Source organism: Poecilia reticulata, chromosome 16, assembly GCF_904066995.2.
Source record: "Poecilia reticulata chromosome 16, P_reticulata-male-v2, whole genome shotgun sequence".
Taxonomy (NCBI): domain Eukaryota; kingdom Metazoa; phylum Chordata; class Actinopteri; order Cyprinodontiformes; family Poeciliidae; genus Poecilia; species Poecilia reticulata.
The window spans coordinates 810,493-820,529 of record NC_088845.1 but is presented as its reverse complement, the minus strand read 5'-3'; the positions used below and the strand labels follow the sequence as shown (position 1 = coordinate 820,529).

Below are 10,037 nucleotides of genomic sequence, written 5' to 3'. Positions count from 1 at the left end.
CGGCGCCACCTCGGTGCTGTTCCTGTTCGCCGCCTGCAGCAACCTGGCGCTGCTGGTCAGCATCTGGTGTGGGCGTGGCCGCCGGCTGTCGTCTCACCTGAGGCCGCTGATGCTGAGCCTGGCGGCGGCGGACCTGATGATGACGTTTGTGGTGATGCCTCTGGATGCGGCATGGAACGTCACAGTGCAGTGGTTTGGTGGCGAGGCGCTCTGCAAGCTCCTCTGCTTCCTGAAGCTGTTCGCCATGCAGGCCGCCGCCTTCATCCTGGTGGTCATCACCCTGGACCGCCATTACGCCATCCTGCACCCGCTGGACGCCCTGAGCGCGCACCGCAGGAACCGCTGCCTGCTGCTGCTGGCCTGGAGTCTGAGCCTGCTGCTGGCCTCCCCACAGGTATCATTCTGGTAGGACTCTGGTGTGTGTGTGTGTGTGTGTGTGTGTGTGTGTGTGTGTGTGGTGTGTGTGTGTGTGTGTGTGTGTGTGTGTGTGTGTCAGGTTTCCTCTGCTGCAGTGTGTGTTGCACTGTAGCGACTGAAGGTCAAGACACGGGTCAGGGATGCGTTGCCATGACAATGTTCCCTCTAAGCTGCACGTCACACTCTGCGCATTCAGCGCAGAGAAAATCTATGCGGCGCATAAATAAAGTCCAACATTAGTTTTGCACTGTGACGTTAAGAGACGGAAACACGTCAGAGCAGAGCAGGGGGAACGTGGGCGGGTCCTGCGAGAGGAGAGCGGCTGGATGGACCCATCAGCCGCGACTGATTAGTTTCTCAAGAATCTAAAACTTAATCAGTTAATAATGAGCTTTTTCCCCAGTTCATATTGATTCTGAACCGGAGCAGCGGGCCGAGAGCAGCTCGTCCTCTGATTGGCCGAGAGCAGCTCGTCCTCTGATTGGCTTAAAACGGGCAAAACTTTATTAAAGAACAAAAACATAAATTAATGACCCCAAAAAATAATAATCTCGGTAATTATTGTTTCTACAAGATGTTGCGCAATTCTGTGCCATCATCAAAATAACCAGGAGTTAAAACCAACCATCTCTGAGTTCATGAGGTTATTAATGATGCTAAATAAATATCAAGCCTGAAAACCTGATATCGTAACGGACTGAATGTTTTTAATCTCTGGTTGCCATGGCAACGGGTGTGACTCACAGAAAGACGGAGAATAAAAAGGTGCGACTGGTTTAGAGTTTCACCTTTGACCTTTACAGCCGCTGTAGTTTCTGAACCTTCAATAAACGACAAACTTGGACTAATTACCTGGTTCTGTGTGATTATAGTCATTTACAACAAACATCAAACACGGTAAATGTTTCATTAAGTATTTAACAAACTAATGGCTTCTACCGCCATAATTATGTGACATTAAATTAATTATCTGATATAAAAAATAGTTTGGTGCTTTGAGCTCAGAGTCTGAGAGGCTTTTCCTTATCAAACACATTTTTTTGCCTCTTATTTAGTGGAAATATTGATGTTGATGAGATTTTCTCCAGAATAATAACGTTTTTCAACCTTTATAGCTCCACTGTTGAAAATGAGGCTCTAACATTCACAAATGAGATAAAATCCAGTCCAACATCTGGTTTGAGGTGATTCCTCTGGATCCTGTTGGAGGAAAAACATCCCAACTTCAGAAGATGAGCTTTAACCTAACAGAGCTCTGTGGTTCCTCCTGTCAGTGTGAGAGTCAGGGTGAGGAGGCGCCGGGTTAGGAAGAGAAGCTGCAGGATCTTCAGAACCAACAGGTCATGATGCTGGGCTACTGATTATCCCTCTGTCTGGACACAGGACCAGTAGAACCAGTTTAAAAGATAAAATGAATGGTTATATGCCAGACATGGAAAACTGGGATGCTCTCCATGCCATGATGTTCAGGATTTACCGTATTTTCGGCACTATAAGGCACCTAAAAACCTTAAATTTCCTCAAAAGCCGTCAGTGCGCCTTATAATCCGGTGCTCCTTACATATGGACCAACATTGAGCCACTACAGGTCCAGCAGCTACGGTAAGCAGCCGCCGACTTCATTTCCCCGTAGAAGAAGAAGCGCGCGGTGCATGCTGGGATAGCTGTCAGAACGCTGGTTTGTTAATAAAGTTTGATAATCACTAGGGGGAGGGGGAAAGAGACAGAGACTGAGGCGGCAGCGTGTTGGTTGGTCCGTTACCCAGAATGCAGTTGGGCACAATATCTGAACACCAACACCGTGAGTGAAACAATGACTGGAGCAGCTAGTATATAAATATATAAAGACCTGGGGATCATTTCTTTACCAATGTGGATGTGTAATAATCGAGTACGGAACAAATTGGCAACCCAGACTGAAGCGTCTATTCTATGAGCCTTATAGTTTAATTAAAATACGGTAAATCCTGAACATCATGGCATTGCAGTCAGTGGACTGATGGAAATTCAAGAGCTAACAGCTTTTATTGTTTCCCAAAAATTTCATCAGCTCAGAAACTCCAAAGCACACTATATATATATAAATATATATTATACTTATGTCATAATACCCCCAAGAATTTAAACCAATTTTCACCCCTGGGGAAGACGGACATCCACTCACCAAGCAAAAGCAAAAAGGAAATGTGCTTCTTTTGTCAAAAAGTATGAACTCACCAGTCTTGGATGAGGACTCATTCATTCATTCATTCATTCATTCATTCATTGATGCTGTAAAACAAACTCAGATCAAAAACAACTTGTTGACTTTCAGGAACTCAAAGAAATGAAGAGAAAACATTGTGGAAGTCAGTGAATGATACTTTTATTGACCAAGCACAGGGAAATAAATATGGAGTCACTCAATTCTGAGGAAAAAAGTGTGAAATCATGAAAAACACACAAACAAAAGACCATCCAAAATACATCACTAGTATTTAGTTGCACCACCTTTGGCTTTTATAACGGCGTTCAGTCTCTGAGGACTGATGAGTGACCAACTGTATTCTGCATCAATTTGGTGCCAACTCTCTCTGATAGAAGTTGCCAGATCAGCGTTGCAGCTTCTTGTGGACCTTTTTTTTCAATCTCCACCACAGGTTTTCACTTGGGTTGAGATCTGGACCATCTGCAGGCCATGACATCGACTGAATGTGTCTTTCTCCAAGGAATGGAGTCAATCACTGTTTTTGTCATCTTGGAAAATGATGTCATCATCTCCAAACATCTGTTCAATTGAAGGGATTAGAAAACTGTCCAAAATGTCAATGTAAACTTGTGCATTGATAGAATTAACCACAGTCATCTCCCCAGTGCCTTTGCCTGACATGCAGCCACATATAATCAAGGACTGTGGAGATGTGGTTGTTTTCTTCAGGCAGGCCTCTTCATAAATCTCACTGGAACGGCACCAAGCAAAAGTTCCAGCATAATCACCTTGTCCAATGCAGATTCTTGACTCATCACAGAGATAACTTTCATGCAGTCATCCACAGTCCATGATTGCCTCTCTTTAGCCCATTGCAGTCTTGTTCTTTTATGTTTAGGTGTCAATGCTGGTTTTCGTTTATCTTTCCTGTATTGAAATCTCATATCCTTTAGGCGATTTCTTACGGTTCGGTCACATACATTGGCTCCAGCTTCCTCCCATTTATGCTTCATCTGTTTAGTTGTAATTTTTCAGTTTTCAAGACAAATGGCCTTAAGTTGTTTGTCTTGATGCTTTGATGTCTTTCTTGGTCAACCAGTACGCTTGGCTTTAACAGCCATTGTGAACAGCTGACTGTGAACAGCCCACATCTTTAGCAACCATGCGTGAAGGGTTACCTTCTTCAGGACGTTTCACAATCCTCTCTTTTGTTTCAAGGGACATTTCTCTTGTTGGAGCCATGGTTCTCACCATTCCACTTCGTCCAGCAGCCCTTCAAGGCGTCATGACTGCAGGTGTTTTTAACTGCAGACTAACGGGCACATCTCATCTGGGGCAGGTGTCCATTTAGGGAAAGGAAATAGATGTGGGTGTGTTCTTATTTCTACCTCCAATTTGAGTGATTCCTCACTTTTTTCCTCAGAATTGAGTGACTCCATATTTATTTCCCTGTGATTGGTCAATAAAAGTATCATTCACTGACTTCCACAATGTTTTCTCTTCATTTCTGAGTTCCTGAAAGTCAACAAGTTGCACTTTGGAATGACCTTATTATTGTATCATGTTTTTGATCCGAGTTTGTTTTACAGCATGAATGAATGAATGAATGAATGAATGAATGAATGAATGAATGAATGAATGAGTCCTCATCCAAGGCTGGTGAGTTCATACTTTTTGCCAGGGGTTGTAGAAGAACAGGCAGTTCAGTGATTGTGTCAAAACGTCAACGAGGGCCTCATCAGAAATACTGCAGTTTCCCCCAGTGAAGCATGAGCCTGGCGGGCCCCATGCTTAGTGTTGGTTTTTATTAGAAAATATATATATATATTTTTTTCTTTTTTTTGCATTAAAATCTTTATAATTTTTATTGCAAGTCGATTACAAAAATTTTTAATCCGCTTGGAATCCAGATTAACATTTAATCTGGATCGTAAGCATCTCTGTTGCTCTGAGTTTTACTGGCGCAGCAGATTTATTCCTGAAAACAAACCTGCTCTGATCTGTTAATAGTTTATGCATTTAAAGCCAGAGAGTGGACCAATCACATCGCTGGAGCCTCAGCGCGCTGCCGCTGCTTGATCTTTTAAGTTTACCTCAGCGCGGATCAGGCGCTCCTCCTTTCACTCAAACTGGACTCAGGCTGACCAGTATGGATATCTACATCAACCACTGTGAGGAATTATGATTCTTTGGAGAACTCCACATCGAGGTAGGAGTTTAAACCCACCGTGTTGCTCTGGTTGAGCAGCTCTGTGAACCACAGGAATAACTTGTAGTCACACTTTCAGAGGAGCGTTGAGGAGCAGTGAGAATGATTTATCTTTGTCAACAAAGAATGATGTGGGGTGTTCATGTCCCGGTTGGTCGGAGCATTAGCAGCTAACAAACCGGCGCTAACCTTATCATGCAGGTTCAGCCCAGTGAGGAGCTTCACGCTGGTTTTTATTTTAGTATCCATCCATCTTATCGGGGTCGGGTCTCGGGGTCAGCAGCCTCAGGAGGCCCAGACTTCCCTCCCAGCCTCTTCCAGGTCCTCCAGGAACCCCAAGGCGTTCCCATAGAGAGACATCGTCCCTCCAGCGTGTCCTGGGTCTCCCCTCCTCCCGGTGGGACCTGAACTCCTCACCAGGGAGGCGTCCAGGAGGCATCCTGACCAGATGCCCGAGCCTCAACTGGCTCCTCTCGACGTGGAGGAGCAGCGGCTCTACTCTGAGTCCCTCCCGGATGACCGAGCTTCTCTCTCTAAGGGAGAGCCCAGCCACCCTGCGGAGGAAACCCATTTCGGCCGCTTGTACCCGTGATCTCGTTCTTTCGGTCATGACCCAAAGCTCATGACCATAGATGAGGGTGGGAACGTAGATCGACCGGTAAATCGAGAGCTTCGCTTTTTGACTCAGCTCTCTCTTCACCACGACGGACCGGTACAGCGCCCGCTTCACGGCAGACGCTGCCCCAATCCGCCTGTCGATCTCCCTCCTTCCCTCATTCGTGAACAAGATCCCCAGATACTTAAACTCCTCCACTTGAGGCAGGACGACCCCCCTGACCCGGAGAAGGCACTCTACCCTTTTCCAGCTTAGGGTTTGGGGTTTTGACAATGGATCAGCAGACATTTCTACACTGCCAAAGAAGTATGAAGCCATTGTCCCCCCACCCACAGACTATGGAGCCCATTAACAGTCAGTATGTTGAATTCAAGTACATAATGAAGCAAAAACCTGACCAGGGTCAGTCGGCACATTCTCAGATATGGAGGCTGCAGCACTTAGATGTGAGGAGCTTCAGGAGATCTGACAGCTCGTGGATATTTGTGCCACATTTCAAACATCCAGTGCTGATTATGAAAGAGGATTTAGTTTAATGAATCATATCAAAACATGATCCAGAAATCGTCTTGAAGTGACACATCTGGACCGGCTGAGATGCATAAAGCAAGAAGCAGACGGAGCATCAACCACTGGAGGAGCGAGAAGGACAGACGTGAAAAAAACTGCTAAATTAAATATTTTACAAGAATTTTTACTGTATCAAATGCTACAGCACACATTTCATTGTGCTAAATGTGAATGTTTTACTGTGAACCAGAAGTTATGTCTGAAACGTCTCATTTCCCACCTGGCTAAAGATTCATGAACAGAAATGATCCCGTTTCTTCCTTTAAGTCGGACAAACAGAAAACTCATGGAAACGATTTATGTAATCTGATTTAATGATCCCAGATTTATTACAGGTGTGTGGCTGCAGCGCCAACATGTGATGCTGCCCTCACTGGTCCTCAGGTGTGTTTGCAGAGATGCATCTAGAGGGAACATTGTGAACACATGAATATATGATGAGTGAGTCACATGACTGCGTTTCCTGCAGCGAGAGCTCTGCTGCAGGAAATCATGCCACGGAAAATCCCTGCAGGAATGTTGAGGATTAACGAAACTCACTGCTGGTTCCTGGCAGGAAACGCTGAGCCAGCTCTTTGTGCTGCAGCCCATCATCATTCTGCTCTTTGTGCTGCAGCCCATCATCATTCTGCTCTTTGTGCTGCAGCCCATCATCATTCTGCTCTTTGTGCTGCAGCCCATCATCATTCTGCTCTTTGTGCTGCAGCCCATCATCATTCTGCTCTTTGTGCTGCAGCCCATCATCATTCTGCTCTTTGTGCTGCAGCCCATCATCATTCTGCTCTTTGTGCTGCAGCCCGTCATCATTCTGCTCTTTGTGCTGCAGCCCATCATCGTTCTGCTCTTTGTGCTGCAGCCCGTCATCATTCTGCTCTTTGTGCTGCAGCCCATCATCGTTCTGCTCTTTGTGCTGCAGCCCGTCATCATTCTGCTCTTTGTGCTGCAGCCCATCATCATTCTGCTCTTTGTGCTGCAGCCCGTCATCATTCTGCTCTTTGTGCTGCAGCCCGTCATCATTCTGCTCTTTGTGCTGCAGCCCATCATCATTCTGCTCTTTGTGCTGCAGCCCGTCATCATTCTGCTCTTTGTGCTGCAGCCCATCATCATTCTGCTCTTTGTGCTGCAGCCCATCATCATTCTGCTCTTTGTGCTGCAGCCCATCATCATTCTGCTCTTTGTGCTGCAGCCCATCATCATTCTGCTCTTTGTGCTGCAGCTCTTCCTCTTCAGAACCATCCGTCTGGACGCGGCCAACTTCACGCAGTGCGCGTCCCACGGCAGCTTCGCTCACCGCTGGCAGGAAACGCTCTACAACATGTTCCACTTCGTCACGCTGTACGTCATCCCTCTGCTGCTGATGAGCTGCTGCTACAGCCGCATCCTGCTGCACATCAACCAGCAGCACCTGCAGCACAAAGGTACACCACCTGGTCCACATACCTGCAGCACCTGCAGCACCACTAGATGTCAGGTGTTAATCATGTAGCTCACCTGTAATTGCGGTGGCAACACTTGTCAGCAGGACGTCCCTGATTTAGCTCCGCCCCCTGCCAGCAGGTGAATCGTCCCTGCGGCGCAGCGGCACCGACCTGATCCCCAAGGCGAGGATGAAGACGCTGAAGATGGCGGTGGTGATCGTGCTGTCCTTCGTCGTGTGCTGGACGCCGTACTACCTGCTGGGAATCTGGTACTGGTTCCAGCCGGACATGCTGCGGGTCACACCTGAGTACGTCCACCACGCCCTGTTCGTGTTCGGGAACCTGAACACCTGCTGCGACCCCGTCATCTACGGCTTCTACACGCCGTCGTTCCGCGCCGACCTGGCCGCCTTCTGCCACCGGACCAGGAGCCGCGCTTCGCCGGACCGCCTGTCCGCCAGGCAGTGTCCGCACAGCGGCGAGGGCGAGGCGCCGCCTGGCCCCGCCCACCAGGCCAACCAGGCGCCGCTTGGCCCCGCCCACCAGGCCAACCAGGCGGCGCCTCGCTGACCAATAACAGGCCAGAACTGAACCACGAGACCTTCTCTGGTTTTATTTGATGTTTTTTATGTTTCTCAGTTTGTCGCAGCAGCTGATTGAATCTCTGAATAAAATGATTCTGATTGGTCACAGTATTTGAACTTTTATCCTGTGCTCTGATTGGCTGATGACCAGATATTAGAACCTGCAGCGCCACCTGCTGTCCAGGAGCTCTGGCTCCATGAACCCTGTCATGATGAGCAGGAAGTGATTAACTACGGAGCCCTGCAGGGGACATGCTGCGTTTCCTCATAACAAGTTTACTGCAATAAACACGGGCAACGGATTTCTCCGACACAATGTTGGTAATTAATTCACGCTGTATTCCCAATAAGTCCTTCATTCTGAAGGTTTGGACTTTATTTATTTCTGAGCGTGAAAACGATGTTTCTAATCTGGAAATCTGTCCTGAGAGCCGACAGGTGGCGCTGCTCACGGCCGCAGATCCATCTCGTTCCTGGGGACTAGGAACAAGTCCAGTTTTGGGGGGTCGGAAAAGTTGCAGTGAAAAGTAACAAAATGTGATTTCAGATGTTTTTAAACCACATTCAAGCTGCAGGACCGAAAATGACTAGTGATTCACATCAAACCTGTTTTTCTCAGTAAGCAGCCTGTTGAGAAATAACATTCTAATTTTATACATTTTGTTCAGCCTGACTGATCTAATCTCTGCTACACCTTTACAAAATGTAAGGTTCTAAATAAAAAAACTTTAATGAATAACTGTAATAGCTGTTGCCTTGCAGCAAGAAGGTTCTGGGTTCGATTCCCGGTCTTCCTGCATGGTGGGTTTTCTCCAGGTACTCCGGTTTCCTCCCACAGTCCAGAAACATGACTGTCAGGTTAACTGGCCTCTCCAAATTGTCCCTAGGCGTGTGTGTGTGTGTGTGTGTGTGTGTGTGCATGGCTGTCTGTCTGTGTTGCCCTGTGACAGACAGGTGACCCGTCCAGGTGACCCCGCCTCTCACCCGGATCGTTAGCTGGAGAGGCAGCAGCTCCTCCTGACCCACTGAGGGTGTAAAGAAAATGGATGGATTGACCTGAAAACTAATATCTGAGCTGCTCTCCTCTCCTTCCCCTGATGAACCTCAGTGTTCGGATTCATTCTCTTCTTTTGTTCCAATTACATTAAATGAACTGACTTCACTAATTGGTAAAATGAAACTTGTTTGTTGGAAATATTGCCCCCCTCTCTGCTTGTCCAGGCTCCAACTTCCATCCAATTATTTCCAATCTTGTAAATAATTGGCAGCTCCCCGATCCAAGGGTTCGTCCCATTGTGTTTTAAAAAAGCAGCAGTGACCCCTCTTTTTAAGAAACCCACTCTTGACCCCGGTACCATCTCCAATCTCCATCCCGTCTCTGATCTGTTTCAGTCTGACTTCAACATCATCCCACTGCAGCTGCTTCAGTCACGATGATCTGTTATCAGCTGCTGGTGACACAACAGGCTGAAGGTCCTGGCTGCCGTCTCTGGCTCAGTCCAATCCACCAGCTGACCTCATATTAATCTGACTGGACATTCTGCATCAAGACGGACAGGCTTTCCTCTGACTCCGCCCCTTTAGCCTGTGGGGTGCCACCAGGCTCAGTTTTGGGTCCACTTTTGTTTTCTTTTGATATCATTAAACTTCCTGGCATCATTCCGTCCTTTTCATTTATCTCTTATCATTCAGACCATCACCTGGACAGGTTGGCCGTCCTCGTCCAGCGTTTGTCCCTAAACACCAGTAACAAACTGATTATTGCTCCCAGTCACCGACTCAACATCAGCCAGACGACTGTCTCCTGCTGCCTGTTGGTAAAATCAACAGGTGTCACGTCTGACTCATTTCTGAAATCAGACAAACGCTCTCCAGAGTCGACCTGGAGAAAATCCTTCATGCTTCTGTCTGGGTCACTGTAACGTCCTGCCTGGACAAACCTCACTTCCTGTCTGCGATCTGCAGCCGGACGTCTCCTGTCGTTTCTCTGCTGCTCCACATTCACCACACCGGCTCTGGTTCTAGGATTCGCTTT

At 47.3% G+C, this 10,037-nt stretch overlaps 1 protein-coding gene across 7 annotated transcripts in view; it reads left to right on the top strand.

Annotated features, from left to right (window-relative positions):
- LOC103477459 (gonadotropin-releasing hormone II receptor-like) overlaps positions 1–8,113 on the top strand; it is a 9,290-nt gene extending 1,177 nt beyond the window's left edge. For 4 of the 7 annotated variants that reach the window (XM_081617005.1, XM_081617007.1, XM_081617006.1 and 1 more), the window contains 3 exons: positions 1–394; positions 7,217–7,418; positions 7,555–8,113. The exon at positions 1–394 is cut by the window's left edge. In XM_081617005.1, the coding sequence (XP_081473131.1) occupies positions 1–394; positions 7,217–7,418; positions 7,555–7,988 (1,030 nt within the window). In that variant the 3' untranslated portion in view covers positions 7,989–8,113. Of the gene's footprint in view, positions 406–7,216; positions 7,419–7,554 lie in introns of all 7 variants that reach the window. The other 3 variants (XM_081617009.1, XM_081617004.1, XM_081617003.1) reach the window with 3 other exon arrangements.
- The last annotated feature ends 1,924 nt before the right edge of the window (positions 8,114–10,037 follow it).